At 40.0% G+C, this 23134-nt stretch overlaps 1 protein-coding gene across 1 annotated transcript in view; it reads left to right on the top strand.

The window, feature by feature from the left end:
* hs6st1a (heparan sulfate 6-O-sulfotransferase 1a) overlaps positions 1 to 19637 on the top strand; it is a 52010-nt gene extending 32373 nt beyond the window's left edge. Inside the window, exons 2-4 of the mRNA XM_067479453.1 lie at positions 9678 to 9900; positions 13269 to 13517; positions 15423 to 19637. Of these exons, the coding sequence (XP_067335554.1) occupies positions 9678 to 9900; positions 13269 to 13517; positions 15423 to 15749 (799 nt within the window). The 3' untranslated portion in view covers positions 15750 to 19637. The remainder of the gene's footprint in view (positions 1 to 9677; positions 9901 to 13268; positions 13518 to 15422) is intronic.
* The last annotated feature ends 3497 nt before the right edge of the window (positions 19638 to 23134 follow it).

The raw sequence follows: 23134 nt of genomic DNA, 5'->3' as shown, positions 1-23134 counted from the left end.
CAACATGCAGTCAGGTTTAATTGGGCTTGGAGAACCCCTCCCTACACACACACACACACACACACACACACACACACACACACCTTTAGCCACTTATACACATGCATCACTCATATACACCACTCCCCTCCACAGTGTTCCCTCCATTCTTAGAGAGCCAATTGTGCCCTTTTTACCCCACGGGGGAGTCTGCTGTTCCTATGTTGAAGACTGTAAATCCAGCCCCAGGCCAGTCTCCAGGCCTGGCTGACTGGCCCCCTTGCTGTCCCTGCCCTCCCACCATCTTCCCATTTTCCTTTCTCTGTCAAATGATAATAACCACCTCTACCCATACGAGCTCCCCTTATATGTAGATGTATACCCCCGACGTCATCGGGTTGTTCTCGCCGCTGGCTCCTCCATCTCCACACTTGCTTTTTCCTTAGCTCTCCACCTCGCTTTTACCCCTCCTCAACCTCTCTATCGCTCTTTCTTTTTCTTTCGTTACCACTCTGGCTCTTTCCCAACTAGACTCTAGACTCTTTGTGCTTCTTTGTGTCTTGGGTGTTTGAGATTTTTTTTTAACCTGCAGAAGAATTTTTTGCTTCTTGCTTTTACTTTTCAAGGATACCGAGAGACTGTGTTATCCTCATGTGAATGTGCTGCTTTGTGCTCGTTTCTGCTGCATGTATGCATCTGCTGAAGTCTCTGGGTAAACATGAAGCATCACCATACCTATCTGTCTGTATAATTACAGCCACATTTTCCTTTCCTGGACAAACACTTGACACTACCTTAAAAGAGTGTTTTCTTCAAAATAAATCCTGCTTATGCCTCAAGTCATTTTCTCCCTCTTTTACACACGCACATGCATATATCTACTAACCACCACTGCTACTGGCTCAGCGATAGCTCATTATCCTGTTTATTCATACATACAAATGTCTGCTTGCTTGCTCATCTATCTTTATTTATATATATATATATATATATATATATATATATATATATATATAATGGATGGATGGATAGATGGATAGATGGATAGATGGATCTCTCCTCTCTCACTAGAGTTGAGAGAAAACAAAACAAGTCTTGGTGTGTGTGTGTGTGTGTGTGTGAGGTTGCACAGGGCAGGTGCAAAGGTTTGAATGTTAACTGCCTTATCACTCCAATTTCACACTCTCGCCTCCAGTCACACAAACACAATGCACATGCACAGAAACACCCTGTTGCCTCCAGTCTTGTATGTGACGATTAGCAGGGAAACAGGGGGTCTCCCCCTCTTTTTCTCTCTCTGTTTCTCTCTCTCTCACACACACACACGCACACACACAGTAATCCTAGCCAGAGGGAAGGTTTTGTGTGTGTGAGTGTGTTAATGAGTGTGTGCGACTGCTTCTGTAATGGGGCCACCTGTCTACTCATTAGCCTCGTTACCCAGCCTTTTAATTGCCCCCAAACTCTCATCATGTCTCCTCCTCCTCCTTCTTCTTCACCTTCTCTTCTTCCTCCTCCTCCTTTTCTCCCGATGAGGATTTCTCTTCATCTTGTTAAGTGACCTATTGGGACCTATCAATAGTCTGACATCACTACATACAGAGAGGATTATGTCATAACATGCACGGGTGTGTGTGGGATTGGGTGATATTGTGTGAATGCAACATGCCCATATGTCAGCGTTGGCAAAGTGATTGCCTTGACCTCTGCATCAGGAGGTGAATGAATATGATGCCAATTGGAGGGTGATTTGTACATGAACACACATGCTCAGTATACACGCACTCACAGTGTTATCAGGTTGATTCAGTTACCTTGAACCTAGTTCCACCTTCATCCCTTTCACTTTCATACTTATAATCATGATTATTTGTCTCTTTATTTGATTCCTTGCAGTTTAACATACATTTTCACTTTATTTGTTTCAGGGCAGTATTTCTCAATGATGCTGACATTCCTTATTGTCTTTATGTACAAACTTTAGCCAATAATGATTTCTTTTATTACTCTGGGAAAGAGGTACAAACCCAAGGCAAACTTAACCAAAGATTTTTGTGCAGGATGAACCCTGTTTTTCTTTAGTAGAGCTCTCTGCTTCTCAAACTTGAATTGTTGGATTTAATCTAGCAAATTTAAATTACCTGGCCATACGAGTACTTTATTATACTGAGTACTCATACTCCAAAGACCTGAAATCAATGTCTGATAAAACATTGATTAACAAAGAATTTGTGTGAAACTGTTTCAGTAATTTTAAAGAAAACATGCCTGCTCACATGTTCCTTGCTCAACAATGAAGAGAGAATAGAGTGATTTGCATATTCACCAACAATAGCTTAGTACATTCACTGATGTTAATGGTAGATTTGTATGAATGAATTTGTAAAATCTCTGATATGTGAAAAATGTACATTTCCTAATGTTGTAACTTGCGTCATTATATGACGCAGTCCTATCAAATTTATGCCTTTTAAATAGGGAAAACATGAAAAATAGTCTGTGATTGCTTGTGCAACTCTTCTTGTCCTCCACCCTCCTTCCCTCTCACCATTTTCCACACAAGCCCATCTCCCATTGTATGTATCTGTCAGACAGCTCTCTGGGCTGTTGCCAGTCACATTACATGAGAGAACAGGCGGCAGTACATTCCTGCTGAACATAGCTTTGCACTCAGGGGATTCCCTCCCCTGTCTCAAACTCTCTGCCCTGCTTATGCTTTTGTGCATTTATGTGCTTTAACATCCAACTTCTATGTCAGACATTCTTCCTCTTTTTTTGCTACTTCTTTGTCATTATAACAGAATGAATGTTGTTGGGTTTTTTTGAACTCAGATGAAGTCAGCCATTCAAATTTTTTGCACTTATAACATCAGCTAAGTTTCCACTCACACAACAACTCTGTTGTGTTGCAAACGTCTCTTTATTTTTTATTTTGAACACTTTGCATGTAGAGGAGACCCAGGGTGAATAGCATTGGGGTAACTACAAAAGCTATGAAACAATGTCTGCCTGTGGAAGGTGAATGAGAAAACTTGGCCTGATGCTGTTTAAGTCTAAACCTAGCACAATATACTTCTATTGTTCCAGCTTCTAATGTAAGCAATTGATGCTTTTCATTAGTCTAGGTAAAAGTAAGCCTAATGTAGTGTTGGTCTATCCAGGTGGCTGGACAAACATGGACTGAAAGTCAGCTCAGAGGCACTAATCCTGGCACCACAGAAACAATGTCCAAGTACAAGATCAATAGAGGGGTCTACTATACCAGGCAGGATTCCAGGTGCAGTCTGAGCAAAGATGCTACTAAGACAATCCAGCACATAACAGTGGGGTGCAAGATGCTAGCAGGCAGGGCATACATGAAACACCATAACCAAGTGGCTGACCTAAAGTACAGAAACATCTGTGCCGAGTACAGGCTGGAATTCGTAAATTCAAAATGGAGGCTAAGAACCTGTGGGGATTCCAGATACAGACTGACAAACTGGTAATGGCCAACCAATCGAACATAGTAGTTGTGGACAAACAAAAGAACATGGTGGTAGTGATAGATGTAGCAAATCAAAAGCAATAGTAACATCAGGAAGAAGGAACATGAAAAGCTCGAGAAATAACAAGGGCTGCAAGAAAAGTTAGAAAAGATGTGGAAGCTGAAGACACAAGTGGCCCTGTGGTAAAAGGAACATTGGGGGCTGTGTCCCCCCAAATTGGAAGAGTAGCTACAGCAGATTCCAGGGATATCTGAGATCTCTGTCCAGAATTGTGTAGTCCTAGGAATAGCTAAGATAATGCACAGGACCCTTAAGCTCCCAGGTCTTTCGTAGAGGATCCGAACTGGAAGGAAAGAATAAAACCATCACGAAGTAGGGGCGAAATATTGTTCAGCCACAAAGCACACATACACCACTTAGAATATAAAATTGAATCCAGAAGTCTGTAAATAACAGCCAAGATAATATAATGAAATGGAAACACACACAGTTTCGGTGGAAATATTCAGAAACCATAACTTGCACAATATGATAAAAGAATTTCCATAAATGTCTTCACATTTAACCACATACTCCTGGATGTCTGCTTCACTCTAGTCTGTCCTCTTTTTGTGCCTTCTGTCCACCACTGTCGCATGTTTCTCCATCTGTTTTACTCTTTGTTTTTTCTCTTCGCCTCGTACGTCTTTTGTGTTTAAAGTTCAAACTACCAAGGCAGACTGACTAAGCCCTGAGGCTGTTATTGATTGACTAACAGAGAGAAATAAAGAGACAGTGAGCGGTACCAGGAGGAAGAGTGAGCCAGGGCCGACAGAGAAGATGCCTCGAGAGCTTGTCTGAACCGAAGGGTCTATTTCTGTCTGTCTCAGTGCGTCATTATTGTTCAGAACACTCCCAGTACACACTGGATGAGATGATGGATGGTGAGCGGAGGAGAGGAGAACAGGAGTAGGAGGATGGTAAAGGGTTAAGTTTAAGTCTTGAGAGGTTGCTGTTGATTTGTTGCTGTAGACAGAAGAAGAGGAGATGAATCGGGAATGGGGGAATTTTCAGTCTGGTCTGGTTGTCTGTAGCCCATAAGCTCCCAACCAAGTCTGACTGTTTATTGTCTCAGGCAGGGACAGGTCCAGCCTGACAATCAGTTGTTTAAGAGGTGGGGGAGCCAATAATTCACTTTTTGTCAATGTACTTGTTGGTGATAATTAAATGTCTTAAAATTGATATTAACCAACAGTGCAAAGAAGACGAAAACAAGGATGCGCAGTAATAGTAATTTGATGTAGTATCTGGTTGTGCTGTTTAATGAGAGCATTATAAAATCAACACACTTTCTTGCCATATAAGGAAGAAATAAACATCAGTGTTGTATCTGTGCTCTCTATCATCTATCCACTTTGGCTAACTAACATTGATGATTTCTGTCCAATAGTGACATAAGAAGTAACTTTAAAAGAAGTAATTATCTTGTGTTGTTTAATTTTTACTTCAAGTAACTTGATATTTACTTAATCAGTTCTTTGGCAAGGAGGAAACAGGAAGGACATAGGGGAGTTCAGTTGTCCTGACATGTTGTACCTTATTCTTTCCACTTTAAATACACACAGGCTTATACAGTTACTTAGGTCATATCATCTGCATTTACAGCCAGCACATTCCTTGGGACCATTCCTCCAGAAGCAGCACTGGGTGGAGAGACATAGATCAGGGCTTTCCCTTAAGGTTACACACACAAAATCACACTCAGACATTCTACACCACAGAACAGGTTCGGTTTTGGCTTGGTTGAAATTAAATCTGGTTCCAGTTGTCTTTACAAATCTTGTTTTCATTTTTTTTAATTTAATCTCATCTGATTTAAGTAAAGTAAACTAGACATGGAGCAGAAAAGAACAACAGAAATACTGTTTTAATATGAACCTGTCAGAAAAGCACAATAGCAAATATAACAGCTTAGGGATTTGTTTGCACATGGCAGCGTCCGTCGTGTGTGTCGTTGTGCACATAGTTCTGCGTGCAGGCATAAATCATACTAAAAGACAAAACCTTTTAGCAAGGTGCCTAAACTTTTTCACACTTTTTTGAGGGAAAATACTTTGTGTCTTTTGTGCATTGAAGTCACCAACCACCTCCAGTATTTCATTTGCTACTGTTGTCGCTCTCATTGCTTCTTACAAAAGAGCCTCTAAAAACACTCTTAAATGGCATTAAGCTTTATAGCTAACCATGGTAGCATAACTCTTAATTTTGTTTTCTAGCCTTTAACCAACTAAATCTAACTGGTGCATAAAACTAGAAACTAGATAGAATTCTAACCATTCTTCAGTTTGCAGCACACCTTTCAGGACGTTACTCAAGCACTCTGGTTTGAGATTTTAACAAAACCATTTCCTAGAGGGGAGAACACATTGTAACCAGACACAACTGCAAGGGGAAGACTAGGATAGGAGATGGGCTAACAGGCAACATAAAGAGAAAGATTTAAACACAAAGGGAAGAGAGGTTAAAGAGGGAAGGTGGAGGTTGTACAAGTGTTGATTTGTAACCCACAGGAAACAGGCAAAGGGCTTATTTTCTCCGGGTTTTCTGAAGCCATAACAGGCCTGGGCGCTGTGTGTTTCCTCCTGATAGCACTTAGCAGGCTCACATGGACTCACACCGACTCACTAACACACTGCATATGTTTATGTGAAGGAATATTTGTTTTGTGTTAAAGTTGCTTATGTTTATTCCATTGTCTTCTAGGTTTGACCACTGCCATACTAAAAATGGCAAAGTGTTTCCTCTCTAATAATTGTACTCTTGGCTTGGTTAAAAAACAAAACATGAGTTTTTCATGCTCCCTTATTTACAGTCCATGTATTCACACAGCTGTGCACCGAGAGATGGAAGCAATGGTGACTAAAGAAGAGTGAATTGTTACAAAGCACAACGCAGAATGTGAGCGAAATGGAGAGTGGATGATTGGTTCTACTTTCTTTTGTTCTTCTTGCTGTCTTTGCTTTAATTCAAGCATAGACCATAGAGTCTGAACTTTATTTTGCAGTTTTGTATTCATAGTGATCAGGGAGTGAAAGTGAGACATGAAAGACAAAACTGCCCTTGTTCTGTTTGAATCCCACAGTGGTCCAGACAGTAGCTTCATCACACCTCTCGCTGCCAAAACGCTCGCTTTTTTTATCCGCCTTCTCTGCACTCCACCTATCAGGTGGATAAATCATTAGGACAATAATGTGGATCTGCAATTAGACAACATGTTTGACTCATGACAAATGCAGTTGAAGTGTTCTGGGGATACTCTTCCATTTGTTGCAGACATACAGGAGAAATTTTGCAAAAGACACACGCATAAGCACAGTCTGCAAGAGGGCCCTTGAAACTGCTGTTCGCAGACTGCAAATTCCTGCACTCAGCCCGAGGACGATGTGCTAAAATTTTGACAGTGAGCGATTGAGCTCTGCCTATTAGCTTTGAAGTTTATTTGACGAGTGCAGGTATGCTTCAACTATAAGCAATATCACCTCTGAAAAAAACATATCTACTGTAATGTGCTGTCACCTCGGAGGCAGTGGAACATGTGTGTGTGTGTTAAAAGGAGTGGACTTGCTGGTGAGTGAGTAAATTTGTGCGTGTGCGTGTGTGGGTTGAACTATCATTACCTAGGGATCTGAGTACACGGCCAGACATCATTAGGCTTTAAGACGAGAAAGTCTCCACGGCACCAGTTTGCAGTCTGCCCGACACGATAGGCAGGCATGCCGTTTAAGATCATTTATTTGGGTTTGCATGTATGCCTTTATGTGTGTGTAAATGTGTGTTGCATCTTGTGTGTTTGTGTACATGTTTTTTATTTATTTTGCCTGGTAATATGCCTGAGCCTTCATTATAGCGAGAGCCATAACTTTGATAAATCACTTGGGCTTGGGGCCCCTCACTGCTTCCACAGTATTAAAAAACTAATTGGAATTCTCTTCCGCCGTCTCTCTCTCTCTCTCTCTCCATCTCTCTCCCTCTCTCTCGTTCTATCTTCCCGTCTTTGTAGCAAGCCCCAAACAGTACCATGTTTTTCTGTGGAATAGAAGCCAAGAGGGGAAAATGTCATCACTGATTTAATAGGCGTAGTCTAACACAGAAACACACACAGTCGGTTCACACACACATTCTCACACAAATACACACTGTACTCTGGGGAGTGTTAGGAATCCTGATAATGTCATCATAGGAATCTCGATAATGTACCCTGCTCTCCTGCAGGCTCCAGTTTTACTGTGTATCTCCTCTCCTCTGCTTTTGATTAGACTGGATGAGATTTAGGTTTAGGTTGATGGGATTTAGAGTTTAGATACTTGTTTCTATGGCCATGATCCCCCACTGTCCCAGGATTGAGGGTCTGCTTGGGTTGTTGCCTGGGATCTCCCAGCTGCCACGGGATTTAGGGTTTAGTTGTTTCATTGTCCATGATCCCCCTGCTGCTACTAGATTTGTATTCATTTGCAAGGATCTCTCTGTGTCGCAGCTAAATTCAGGGTGTGGTCGTTTTGTTTTGCAGGGTCTCCTAGATTAAATTTGTTTTGGAGTTGTTGTTTTATTGTGTGGGATCTCCTAGCTGCTGCTGGATTTAGGGTTTGGTTGTTTTGTTATGCACCATCTCTCAGCTGTTGCTAGATTTAGGCTTTAGTTGTTTTGTTCAGGATCTCCCCGCTGTCATTGGATTTTAAGGTTTTAGCCACTTTTTAATATCTCAACACTGCCACTGTGTAGATGTGACTGTGTGTATATGTGATGCAGCTTGTGTGGACAGGGAGATTTCATAGACTCCTGTCAGCACACAAAAATGTTCTCTGCAAACATTCCTCTGACATGATGCAACCCCAGGAGACTGTGTGTGTGTGTGTGTGTGTGTGTGTGTGTGTGTGTGTGTGTGTGTGTGTGTGTGTGTGTGTGTAGGTGTGTGTGTGTGTGTGTGTGTGTGTGTGTGTGTGTGTGTGTGTGTGTGTGTGTGTGTGTGTGTGTGTGTGTGTGTGTGTGTGTGTGTGTCCGGCAGCATGTCTGTTTCCCAGACAAATCCATACCATCGCTTCTAGACACACTGCAGGCACATAGCCACACATGCACAGGTTGCATGTGTGTGTGCGTGTGGTTAATGACGATGTGTTGATTGATTTGACTGCAGTAATTAGCTGGAGTGTGAAGGCCTGGAAAGGTCTAAGCTCTGGTGGGAGTGTCCCCTCTAGAGAGACATAGAACCATAACATTACTTACACACGACAGAAACAGTCCTATCCAAAACTCAGATGCGGGATGAGTCATCTCTCTGAGGAAGATCTAATACTCAGTTTGGTTGTGAGAAGAGAGGAACTGTGTGTGTGTGTGTGTGTGTGTGTGTGTGTGTGTGTGTGTGTGTGTGTGTGTGTGTGTGTGTGTGTGTGTGTGTGTGTGTGTGTGTGTGTGTGTGTGTGTGTGTGTGTGTGTGTGTGCATGCACATGTGTGTGTGTCGGAGTCTGAGACATAAGGATGTTTGGAGCATGGAAATGTGTGTTACAGAGTGAGATATGCTTGTGCCAGCAGTTTCTTTTCCTGCACAGTGTGGCCTGAACACTGACCTGACAAATCAACTCCCGGCTTCACCCCCCTCTCCACTTTTCCCCCCCATTTCCCCCCCATTCCCTCCCCCCCCCAGCTCATTTGTATATGCACTTCCTTCTGCTGCCCAGATTTCGTTTGTGCATGACGTGCTTCACATAAATGCAAATTATATGGTATTAAGCATGACACCCTCAGTCCGTAGCCTGTCTTCCATTGAGTACGGAGTATGCAGAATAAACTGCTGCAGTAAATAGTGCCACCATATGGATGACTGGAGGAATTTCACATGATGCAGCATGTTTCCGCGCCTGTGCTTGTCTCATCTCCACTATTCCAGTTGATCTGAACAATCAAGCAATTATTAATTCCCAAAGGAAAACAAGAACTAGAAAGTGAATAAAATCCAGATTGCAGTTGAATCACTAATACATGAGCTTGTTTTTACATGTTATTTTGCTGCTGATTTGATTTCTGTTGTCTTAATGCATAGTGTAATTGATATTGAGGACATTTTCTGTGTAATTAGGGCAAGTGTTTATTAATGTCATTTTTCTCTCTCTTTCAATTCCTTTTCCTTCTCCCATTACCTTTCTCCATATCTAATTTTCGTTTTTCACCCCCATTAGAAAGTTCTACTACATCACTCTGCTGAGAGACCCAGTGTCTCGATACCTCAGCGAGTGGAGGCACGTGCAGCGAGGTGCAACTTGGAAAACCTCCCTGCACATGTGCGATGGACGAACCCCAACACCTGAGGAATTGCCCTCTTGTTACGAGGGATCTGACTGGTCGGGGTGCACCCTGCAGCAGTTCATGGACTGTCCCTACAACCTGGCCAACAACAGACAGGTAGACAGAAAGCATTTAATATTAATCAACTAAACAACAAACATTTAATTTCTGAGCTTCAGAAACAAAATCATATGCTTTCAGTAAACACCCAAAATAGCAAGCGGCTCCATTTAATATTACTTCCTGGGTAAACTGCATCTCTTCACCTGTCATAACTTCCCTCTGTCTACTTGACTGTTTTTGTTCAACATGACACAATGCCAGAATTGTTAGTAATTACCATATACCCATCCCCAATGGAAAAATACCACGGGATTCTTCTTTACAGAAATATTGAGAAAATGTTACATAGTAGATACAGAGTGAAATCCACACCTTCATAGCTCCCATGTTTTTATTTTGACCTATAAAGATAAGCCAGGTGTTAATGTATTGACAAAAACTCATCATTATTTCATTAATTCATTATTTAAAAGCATTACACAAGTTGCACATGTAGCGCTTTTACTTTACGGACACACACACACACACACACACACACACACACACACACACACACACACACACACACAGAAAGACAGGCAGGAGTTTGCCTGCTGGCCAACATCTCAGATTCACACCTTCTTTTCTCATGCTATCTCAGTCTCCCACCTAAACATGTTGCTCAGCTTATCTCATCTGAGCCCGGGGCTGTTATTACTCAGGGTCCCATGACTTATAAATGTAGTACACACACACACAAATACACATACAGTACACTTGAGGCATCCTGGAGGACCTGCAGAAAGAGGTACACACAGTGTACTCTAGTGAATCCAAATCAGTATGCGGTCCCTGTTCCTGTACTGTAACACAACAGCTTTAGAGTCCACTCGCAGTACACTGTAAAGAATTGCCTGTAGAATTTACAGTAATTACATGGCAAAAAAAGTTGCCAACAAAGTCTTGTAAAATATGCATTTAATTACTGTAAATTACAGCATACAATTGGATATATATTACAGGGTTTTATTTCATTTGAAATTACAGCAATACACTTTTTTGTTACAGAAAAACAATAATTAATTGTAATCTAGTTTACCACTCTATATTGTATTGTATTAAAATTACAGAAATTACCTGGTAACTTAAGTTGCCAGTGAATAGCTGTTAATAGTTCAAAAAATAATATGTTGTTTTAAAATGTTTTTACAGGTAATTTTTTCTTTTTACATTAGCAGCTTTTACAATACATATTCAGAAGTGTTTTAAATGACACAGTAGTGCAAAATGAATGCAAAATTAACATTGCAAAAAATAAAGAAAAACAGCTCTTATTAATAGTCAATAGTTTTACATAGCTTTAAGAATCTGAGATAAAAGAGTACTTGTGCACTTTGCCGTCTTGAAGCCTCTGGTTGCATTACGTAAAAAGAAAGTTGATGACAAAACTGATCACAGCTATTCTTCATGAGAGCAAAATCCATATGGTTATACAAGAAAAACTAATCATTTGCCCTTACAAAATGAAAATTGGGCTGTCCAAGCTGAAGAGGGTAGTAGCTCTGCTATACAGTGACTAATACATTGGAATGTGGCGTTCTTAAGAGTTAAAGGAGATAAGTAGAATTTGTTGTCACAAGATTGTCTGAGTTAATAACCAATAGGGGTGTAGTTTTATCAACCTAAACTCTGGTTGGATATTTCTCTACTAGCCAACATACCATTTTTTGTTCTCATTACTAAAAATATTGTTATCAAGGTTTAAATGTCCTTCAGCAGATGACCTAGTTTGCCGCTGCTGTTGTTGTTGATTGGAAGATGTTGGGAATTCTTTAACAAAATTACTTTAAAACCAAGTGTGGACACAGGTCAGGAGCTGTGGAGTCAATATCACGGTAAAGCAGGGACAGTGTGACACTAAACGATTTAACTGCAACTGAACTAAAAATAATTTTTGACATACAGGCCTGAGTCATAACCTGGGAGCTAACGGCTGCTTCCTCTGCTCAAAGCTAATAAAATAACACCCACGGAGTTAGTTTCTACTCACCCATCCATTGAGCCCAGCACAAACAGAATGGTGGGGGAAAGGATGGGGAGGCTGTGGTGGACTCGGATCTCTGGCTGTTGTCTGCAGGTCGGACTGTGGCTGCAGCAGGCCAGTCTTCTACTGCTCACACGGCCCAGGCTATTACCCACTCCTCTTTGTCTAATATATGCAAATGTCCTCTCCTCAGTCACCTCTGTCAGCGAGCTAGTTTTAGCTTTAGACAGTATCTAATAACACTTTTAATTACACCAAAGCTATGCTAATGTTGCTAGCATGCTGACACATGTAGTTACCTTTTGGAAATTGTAATAGATGTGACTAGATAGTATTACTTTGAAATGATGCAAAGGTACAGAATTTTTTTACAACCGGCATTAGTGCAAGTAGTCTTTCCTGATCCTGTCTTTGCCCTGTTGCTGACCAACTGGCAGCTTCACTCTGCAGTGTTTAATTAAGCCTAACAGCTTAGTTAAAATAATGGGAAGTTACAGTCACTCTTATTAATAAGACATTTTTTTCTCATAAAAGAAATTACAGTTGCTCCTCTGTTTCAGTCAGCAAATGCACATGTGTTCATCCTAAATCAAAAGTATTCAGCTGTAATGCACATCATCAACAGTCAAGATACAACTTGCCTGTAATTGTACAATATGTAAGTGTGGAAAAATGCTGTTGGGGACTGTAATTGTTTTTTACCCATGGTGCTTTGCAATATTCAGCTAAACTTTGTTCTGTCATTACAATTTTAAAATTGTATTGTAGAGATTACAGCTATTTGTTACAGTGTAATGTCATATTTTGCAACCTAATCAAGCTGAATATAAACTAGTTTACAGTACAAAGTGGTTAATGATAGGTATTTTGCAGGAAATTATACAGAAAATGCAGTTCTTCTTAACTGCTGTGTGTTTAGTATCCATAATAACAAGTTTCTTTCGGATTCAATGAATTGTTTGCTCTTTCTTTTTTAGAGGGTGGGTTGTTACTGTTGATGTAAAGCATTCTGTGTTTGAAAGGTTGGGTATATATAAAGATTCATTTTTCAGATGTCAGATGTTCCAAAAACTAAAAATTTTTAAACAGCTAGAGTTGCACAAAAGAAGCAAAATCAAGACATTGTTCACTGGGTTTTAAAACTACATTGACTAAACAATTAATTTTGAAAAATAATGATAATGATATGATAATGAAAATTATTCATAGCTCTAATTTGATGATTAATGAGGTTTGTGAGTGGCCAGTATTTATGTGCTATTCTTGTCTTGAGGAATGATTATTTAAGCATTATCTAACATCATTTTCACAAAGACAAATTTTATCAAACCCACCCCGCCCACAATTTCTAACAATTATCATCTTATCTCTCTGAACTTAACATTTTCTATTCTTCTAGGTTCGTATGTTAGCAGACCTGAGCCTCGTCGGCTGCTACAACATGTCCACTGTTCCAGAGAAGAAGAGGGCTCAGCTTCTCTTAGAGTCTGCCAAGAAGAACCTGCGAGATATGGCCTTCTTTGGTTTAACAGAGTACCAGCGGAAAACCCAGTTCCTGTTTGAACGGACCTTTAGACTGCGCTTTATCAGGCCCTTCATGCAGTACAATAGCACCCGGGCTGCAGGGGTGGACCTGGACAATGCTACGGTTAGTGCTGCAGCTGTAGTTCTATATGCAGAGAGCAAAACCTCCTGCAGATGATGACATCTTATAAGTGCTTGGTGTCCATAATAAGACAAATACTATACTTTTTATTAAGTTTCTTTTACAGTTTGTTGTTGTTTCATTTGTGTCTTCACATTTCTTTCAAAACGCTAAACTCTGGAAATGTCTTATTTTCTGAGTTTAGTCTTGTTTTGCCCAAGATCTTTCTTTGAAAAAGCAACGTGGCAGCTGTATTGCAGTCATTTACTGACAGGTAATTTTGAAAGGAAAATCAAAAGTAAAACATTTTGCGAGAAAATGGGTAGAAAATAGAAAATCAGAAAAGGAGAGACACAAAGAGTAAACATTGTGGTCTTATATTGCTGTGAAATGAGTTGCGATGATTGTCGCCGTTAAAAAACAGCAGCTTCAAACATGTTCTTCACACTTTGATTGGACCAATGTGTGAGTTCTTAGGCTCAATTCCCAGCAAAAAAAAATCCTTCCATGCACAGCAGTCTGGTGATTTATACATCAAAACCAGAAGGAAAGAGGGGGAAAAAATCAAGTATGCCAGCTATTATAAAAAACAAAACAAAATAAAGTGGGGAGAGTTTTGAGTGTGACAGGTGGAGGAGTCTGTCTGTGGCATTTTGAGTAGAAATTAGTTTTTAAAATTAGCTTTCGTATTAAATACCTCTAATGAGATGTTTGAAATGTAGTTTTTATTTAATAATTTTTTTTAAAGTCAAACAACTGCATGAGCTGGCAGAAGATTTACTTTCCACTCCCCTGCAAGGTAGCTGAAAGCACATTTACACCCTGTTTGAAACTACAGTCTGAATTATTTGACTGTTCTCTAATAAATGAAGACTTTGTTTTCATGACCTGAGCTCAACACTGCCTTCTTGACTTTGTGCAGATGTCCCACATGTAGCCAGTCAAACACCTCTAATGTCTTTCCATAAATGCAGAACGTGGCTTCCCTCTGTTGTTCCTCACATTGCCTTCAAATGATATCCAGCTCCCATCCCAGATTTGAAAGGGATTGTTCTAATTAAACACAGTTCTAAGTCCATGTTGATACAGAGCAGATGATACACCCCAATACAGGCAGCTGCACAGCACAAGCTAACGCCAAACATGTTTCTGTTGTTTTGCTCCACACGTTGCCAACATGTTCCCAGTTCCCTACCTACACTTTTTTACAAATGTCATGTAATGTGAGGTTTTTCTATCATAGGAACTTTTCTGGGTGACTGGAAACATTTTGAGGAACTTTAAAGCCCTTCATGCTGAACCAAAGGCTAAATTTACTTGCAGTATATAGAAGAACTGGGACAGGTTTTACAGTGGTTGCTCAGATACACTTGTTACTTGTGTACCACTTCAATCATAAAATAATAAAGCTCCACTGCCTCTAGTGAGGCTGAACAATTAATTGTTTTCAAATCAATATTGTTGAATCGGTACAACATATGCTACAGATTCTCATCTCCACAGGCTTTCTTTTACCACCTTTACCTTATAAGGTAAAAACAGTAGAGGAAAGTTCATGAAACCACCAAGTAATTCACATTTCTGACTGTCACTACGCAGACAAAACACTGCCCCAAAGTGGAACAGGGAAAGACATGATATAGAATAGTATTTAAGGCTTCACGAAGATATTTATGTGTTGCAAAACTATTAACTTCGCACAATGCACATACTAAATTGCAATATTCTTTTTAATTTAATCTAAAAACATTAGCTTCACTTTCTCCCTTTTCTACCTTCCTTTCTTTTTATTTTAGCTAGTTCCCCTGTTTCTGTTCCTGTTCTTCCTGTCTTCATCCAGTTTTTCTCGGCCCCTTAGCCTCCTCATGAAATTTTTAAGTAATATTTTGTCCTTTACCTCCTCATTAGGTCCAGCGTATAGAGGAGCTGAATGAGCTGGACATGGAGCTATACGACTACGCCAAGGACCTGTTCCAGCAGCGCTACCAGTACACCAGGCAGCAGGAGAGGCGGCAGCAACGCATCAAAAACCACATGCAGCAGATTCACCAGGGCCTGGGCCTAGGTGTCAACCTCTGGCCCTCCGGAAGCCGGCAGAGCTCATTGTTGACACTGGAGGACGGGGAGATAGAGAGGGAAGAGCGGGAGGAGGCTGAAGAGGGAGGCAGAACGGAGGAGGCAGGCAGCAGGCTTCCCACTGAGGACTACATGAACCAGATCATCAACCGCTGGTAGCAGCAGAAAGAGTGCAAACGCACAGACATGCATATGTAATGTGAAATGCATACACACACGTAAATACAAAGCGGCACCTGCATCAAAGACCTAATTGACAAACAGACTTTACGGGAGAGTTGGGCTGTAGGAATGAGAGTCCATTTGGTTGCTATGGAGACCCCAGCTTGGTCAATTGCATCAGCTCACATTATTTAGGTTTTTCTAGTTATTATTGTCTCCCGCTTGCCCTTCGAACCCCCCTTACATTTCTCTGCCTCTCCCATCATCAGTACTGACTGAGCAGAGAAGAGATATTAAAAGTTGCTGACAACCAAGTATCTCATTCAAATCTCCTGCCTCCCCTCCTCCTCCTCCTCCTGTATTCTTCTCATTTTCTGTGGCCTAATATGGAGCATGAGAAAATTCAAATGAAGTCTGTGAATTCCACTAATCCTTGCAAAGGACTGGTCTGCTTCCTGGATGCTCCAATTTTAAAGAAACTGGGAAAGTTATGAAAGTATGCTAATGTCTGAACTGGACAAAGACAATGGCAGGAGTACATGGGGAGTACAATGAAGCTGAAAAAAAGCAGAGAGTTGGGCTGAATTGTGTAATAAAAGCTTTTTTTCTTTAAAAAAATAATTTTACCCATGAGCACGCTTTGGTCATAAAATAGTGACTGTCTCATTCTCATTTTAGGAGGATTTCATGTGTATTTTTCTTTTGTGTTTATGCTTTTTTAAAAGCAGAATTGTAATAACACTGAGACCAATATTGCTGCCTAAAGAAAAGTGATTCCTTTTTTCCTTATTTTTGTTTGTTTTTCTAAGTCAAAGCTAATGGATTGGACATACCATGGACCATAGCCATTACTAAAGCCTTGCATCTTGTAGGGAAAAACTGTTTCTCTTTCAAAGGTTCCCAAAGCCCCTGACGCTTAACAAGTTCATTATTTCTCCTTTTCCTTCCTTTTTTGTGTGTGTCACAGTCCAGCAGAGAGTGACAGCCAATTACAGAACCGAATCTCACATAGGTGTGAAGAAATCAAAGGTAGGGAGAGGAGGGAGCCTGCTGCAGGTTGTTGCCAGGAACCGTGCTGTGTGAGCGGCAAGCACTTTGGAAACCTTAACTCAAGACAAATGCTCGAGATGGAAGTTGTCGAACTACTGGTCACCATGGCAATGTGAGCCCTTATGTAGTGGCTGGCATTTTTAGTTTCTCCTATTTTAGTTTTATTTTTTTCCCTGAACAAGAGCTGTGTTGTTAAACCTCAAACAAGCCTCCGTCCCAGCTGCTGAAAGGGTGCACACGGTGCTGGTGACCTATAGTTCAGTAGTGTGACTGGTACTTTACTTGGTTTTACCCTCAAGAACGGACAGGACGAGGTAGCTGTGCCTCTATGTACTGGTATCATAGTCAATATAATTATTGCCAGGTATTAAGTCTGCATTATACTTAAGTAACTTCTCTGACTACTCGTGTGTGTGTGTGTGTGTGTGTGTGTGTGTGTGTGTATGTGTGTGTAAATAGTATGTACAGTATGCTTTTGACTGGCGTATGTATATGCCTTTGTAAATAGTTTGCCTGACTGTGAGAGGATGCCTGGTGTGAGTTTTTGTGAATGACTGGTTTCATGACCAATTATCTTACCATTTTCTGGTGGTGGAGGATAATACAAAGTCCTTCTGACAACATGTCATAGCAGTGTGACTATCATAGTGATGAAAGCCAATAATACTCCCGTCCTACCTTTAACAATTTTCTTTCCCCTTTTTTCTTGTCTTTTCCCCATATCTTGCTCACAGCAAAATATACCAGTACGGGTTGGGTTGCAATAGCTGTCTGCATTTTGCATCAATTCCTGTGATCCAGTCAGTAATGGATTAATGAATATAATTATTAATTAGTTTTTGTGCATGTTTTTTTTTACAGATTTTTCTGCGACATTGTTGATTGCTTGACAAAGTATACAAATTTGTTAAGAACTACTAACAAATATTTTACTGAACATTTTATCTCTCAAGAGGAATGTAAACAAAATAATGTAGCTAGCACTGGTAAAACTTATGACCCATTTTTGACCTGGATGCTTTGTAAGCTATTTTGTCATTCAGTAATATAATATTCCATCTGCAAAGGGGGAATTGAAACTGCTTTTGTGGGTTTTTTATTTTTATTTTTTTTATATCTTTTAGGTATTTCTGTTACTTCAGGTGTCAGCTGTCTGTCTTTAACGATAACTTGCTTGTGGCAAAGTTAATGTTTCAAACCAAATTTTACATAAACTGCCTCGAGTGGTTCATATGTTCCAGCACAAAGTCTGAGGAAATAAAAAAAAATAGAAACACAGCCCACTAGATAATAAAAGTATCTTAAGATGCAAACATTACTATGTGAAAGAGTGGTGATGTCACAGATGTTAATATAGCTACACAGACGTAGCCAAACTTGGCTTACTTAAAACATCTCTACAGAAGGAATCATTGTAGTTAGCTGAGTGCCCTCCTTTTTTAAGTTGGGAAGAATATATCAGTTAAACTTTAAGGCATCTAGTATTCAGATTTTATGAGAATCCACTTAATGGAGATTCCAGAATTTGGAAAAAGTAGCTTGCAAAAAATGTGTGAAATTAAATGACTTTTCCAACTTCAACTCATTATATACTGTACTTGGTCAGAAATGGAAGACTTCATCTCAGTCTCAGGTTTGTGTTTCAGCTGAAAATGGTCACAGGTCTATGAGTCTCTTGAGTGGCTTGCATATTTTGAAAACTAAACCTTGTCGGTTTAGATTTGGATGTGGTCAAATGCTATTGAAACCCAACCCTATCTACAAGCAGAGAACCTGAGCAATAAGAAGAGTGAAACTGATGATAAGGTGGAATGTAAAAGTAAAAAATGTGTTGCAGCGTGAATAAATCCAATCAAATTTATTTCGGATTTAGTGTCATCAATGGGGCAAAGGTAGAACACATGTAGGTTAAATACTTTCTTGGTATTAAGACATGTTGCATAGTGTTCCTAACAAGAGATTTTTTTGCAAAAGTCAGATGGAAAGGGGAAAATGACAGTTTACCCTCCTTTTTGTTAAATTTAAAACAATTACCCTGGATCTTCCTGTTTTGCTCTTTTTGAACAACTCCTTTTAAACTACAGATGATTTATGAAGGGAAGCGGAGAAGAACAAGAGGGGATGATAAAAGGCATTGGGACACATCCAGAGTCGATATGCTGCTTTTTGTGTAGATTTCAAAGTAACGCAATAGGCACGGGGGAAATGGTTATGAAAAGAGAGATCTCCCTTTTTTTGTATGTAATAACTTCCCTTTCATTGTGTTCTTGAAACTGGAGACTTGAAAACACTGCAGCTCTGGGCATTTTGCCCACAACTTCTTTTTCAGAATCAGAGTTCTATTAGACAATATTAAGGCTTCTAAGGCTCTAAACTAATATCTGGCTCTACTTTAGTGCTTAAACACAGGATACAAAACTGAGTCTGTCTTTTAGGTTGTTTTATTTTCAGTGATCCAGTTTCAAGTGATAATCCGACTTGAAGCAATCTTCAAAAGGAATCCCTGTCCCTGAAAAAGTGTGTGAAAATAAAACTCCTTTCACTGAAATAATTCCAGAAACTGACGCTGTAAAACTCTTCTCTATTTTATGTCTCGTCAATATGTATATCTGATGTCTTAACAGCATTTCCTTTGTGACAGTGAAGCCACCCAGTTGTCTTTTTTTTTAAGATGTGTTAAAAAGAGTGTGATAGAGAATTTTTTTATTTTATTTTTATTTTTGGATTGGTGTGCAGTCTATCTCTGGCTCCTTCTGTCTGCATCTTTCTGGGTTTGTTTCTTATGATTGCAAAAATGAATCATCAAAACGCCAATTAAAATATTTCATTTTTACAGACCTGAGTGTGTTGTGCTTCTTACATACATGGTGTTTCCCTTTCTGTCAATTAAATCCACAGTACTGTAACTGAAATAAAGCAACATATTAATTTAAGAGTGACCTTTTACAACTTGTGTGGGAGCTTTGCCCTCAAGGGTTCTGTACCTATTTATGCAGTAACTAAGGTAATGAGGTAATTTCTGTCATGCACCTACAGAACCATGACCTCATAAAGCAGCCTGTCTTTGCCTAATGGCAACCTCACTTCTGTCAGCAGTGATCTACAGCATGATCCAATCTGCAGATTCTCTGGGATCCACACATACATATATGTATGCCTGTTTTCTCTACTTCCAGTAGAAGTATTGGTCTCTGTCCTCAGCTGAGCATTCAAAAAAAGAGTCCTTCAACCTGTTTTATCACTCCAGTGAGCTTCAACTTTGACCCTTGCAAGGCAGGTCCAAAAAATAATTTGCCTGGACAGAAGATACGAAAAGCAGCAATTTGCTGGAGGGAGATGAGACCAGACCAACAGCAAGAGTGGAAGGGAGATGAAGAATCAGAGAGGGCTTTTATGTAAGACAGGAGGAAAGAGGGGATGTTTTGGGCCTGACATATAAGCGGAGAATGAGAGAGAAATGATGAGGAAAGAAAGGGAAAGGCTGTAGAGACTCTCTGGCAGCTGGTACATGGTGTATTGGACTGGACACAGTCTTTAATCCTCCCTGTAGCCCTGGGTCGCTGTCATTTCAAGTGCAGCTGGACTAAACAAACAATAATGGCTCAGCTACTGCAGAGGGCTGGACAGCTTTTGTTTGGCTGGACGTGTGCATGTGAGTGTTTAGCAGAAAGTGCTTGCTCTCTCCCGCATGGGGAATGGGAATCCAGCTCTGAGTAATTGTATGGGCTCTGGCTGCAGTCCATTATTAGGAGGTCAAACTGGCTGCAGTTCCTCATTGCTGGTCCCATGTGTTTTTCATGTAAACAAAGAAGCTCTGGCATTATTACTGCTTATTTCCAATATGGAATTTTGCAGATAAGTTCATATTGAGTGCCTCACTTACATGCATCAGAGTCAAGCTATTGTAGTTTTGGAGTATTGCCCTGTTGGCGCTGGCACTGGTCACAATGGAGTTTGATCTTTTGTTATTTCTATCAGTGGCAAGCTTAGACCTTCATCACCAAATGTACAATATGGATAAATCTCTGCACATAAACAATTTGCAGAGTTTTTATACAGCACTTTGTCAAAAAGTAAATGCAGAGGGCAACAACAGAGTGAAAAGCAGTGTTTGAGTGCACATTTTACTTTGAGCAATAATATATATATATATATATTTGACCTTCTGCTCCAGGTTTGCATAATCCTCCAGGTCAACACCAAATCATCACTGATGCTATTACGTGACAGAAAGAAGCCAAACTCCAAGGTTGAGAGTACTCTGCTCATATGGATCTTTTACAGACTGACACCAGTGGAACTCCACTCCAAAGAATCCCACCATCCCACAATGGTCTAAAATGTGTGTTTTATTTTGTTTTCTGTGAATATGTATATGTGTGCAGCTGTGATCCCGTGCTAATAAACAGCTGATCACCTGCAAACTTATTAACCTCGACATAATAAAAGTCTGATACTGTAAATGTTATTGTTGGAGAAATGTGGCAAGATACAAACGCTGGGTCAGGGCCAAGCATCCAATTATTCTTGGGGATGTAATGTTTTCCCTTTTTAAACATGAAGTGACACAAGAGCATTAAAATGAAAATCGTAAATGAGAATAAAAGACAATGATCCTAATTAAAAAGTTCTTCTTCTGCTGAACAAGTGTTTATAAACATCAAAGTAACCAAGACTGCCCTTGTCTGCATCTGTGCTCAATTTAAGATTTGAGCCTGGACCAGCCCAGTGTTTGCTGGCTGTAATGTGGCAAATTAGCTTCATGTAGGAGACCTCGGCTGACCCCCATTATGCAGTCGGGGACACATTTAATTAGCGGCAACTCACGTGAAACGACAAAATGTATTAATATTAATGGAGGTTTAATTGAGGTCGTTTTGGTCCCCCGTCGCGGCTTTCAACCTCTAAAATGGCTGACGTGTCATAGTGTGAGAAGAGGGAGCCCACAGCCTGGGTTCGCCATTTCGTATGTGACCTCAGAGAAGATGACAACCATCTCCCATAATTCATTTGAAGATGTCACCTTTTTGACAGCTGAACAGGCCCTGTGGGCAGCATGTGTGTGTGAGTGAGGCTAGATTTATCTATTTGTCCGAGGACTGTTTAGTGAGGGCTTTTTGGCCTGTCCTCATAGGGATACAGTTCTTGTGTGTGAGTGTGTGTGCATGTGCAAGGTGTCCCCTCCTGCACTTAAAAAACTGAAGGTCAAATCCAACAGGATAATTAATGTTGCTGCTTTTTATATAATAGTAAATCAAATGCTGGAACTGCTCCCTCTGGAGGATCAGCTGTCCAATTTAATTTAGGCTGCAGAGCGAGTAAATGAAAACGCAAGACCCATGTCTTGACACAGTGGGACAGTGTCTGTACCTTTCATCTCTTTTCATCAAGACCATACAACAGGTAGACAGGGAGCCTGGGATAGCTTACCAATCTCACGCAAAGGGGCAGTCTATGCAAAAGGTAGAAACTATCACACTTAACACTTGACCCCAAGAGTCCCAGGTAAACCTCTGCACAATTTTTCATTTTCCCTACCATCTCATTATCACATAACACTGTTAACATAAGAGACAGTTTTGGCCTTTTTTAAATGAAGGATCTATTTCCCCCAGCTGCCACACTCTGATTACCTTGAGCTGCTTTTCAAATTAGTAAGAGCTGCTTCCTCAAATCAAGTGCCACTTACATGTGGACCACATAGACTGACAACTACGTTTGAATGACCTCTTCATATTTTATTGACATTATTATTCCTACCTGATACAGGTACGTTTTTTATTGGTTTTTGTTCACTTTTTTTTTAAATTATGTAATAGAAATAAAATAGTGATACATAGTAATGAAAAAACACATACATCTGTATACATAGTGTAAACAGACAAACATGTATTTAAACTGTACACACATACACAGATACAGTTTAAATTTCCTTGGCTTTAAAATGTACTAAACAAACAATGTCTTGTGTTTTATTTACTTTTTTAAAATTAATTAATTAATTTAATAGTCTTCTGTTCAGAGCAATAGCAGGGAGATCACTTTGCTAATACTGTAACACAGCACCAAATAAACTAAATATCAAAACAACATGAAGATGCTTTCTGTTACAGAGCTGTAAGAGCTCCTTCGATATAAATTCTTATGGATGTTATACACAAATTTCTATTCACATTGGATCATTACCATTAATTATGCATCAATAGACATACTGCATAAAAATGACCTTTGGTCTAATTTATACCAGTGGACGGCGGAATAAGGGATTCGTTTTAATATCTAAATTTGATGGAAAAAAAGAATTATCCTACACTATCTTAGGATCTTTATGG

Source organism: Channa argus, chromosome 16 (genome assembly GCF_033026475.1).
Source record: "Channa argus isolate prfri chromosome 16, Channa argus male v1.0, whole genome shotgun sequence".
Lineage (NCBI taxonomy): Eukaryota > Metazoa > Chordata > Actinopteri > Anabantiformes > Channidae > Channa > Channa argus.
The sequence above is the reverse complement of the archived record's forward strand: the minus strand, read 5'-3'. Positions and strand labels throughout refer to the sequence as shown.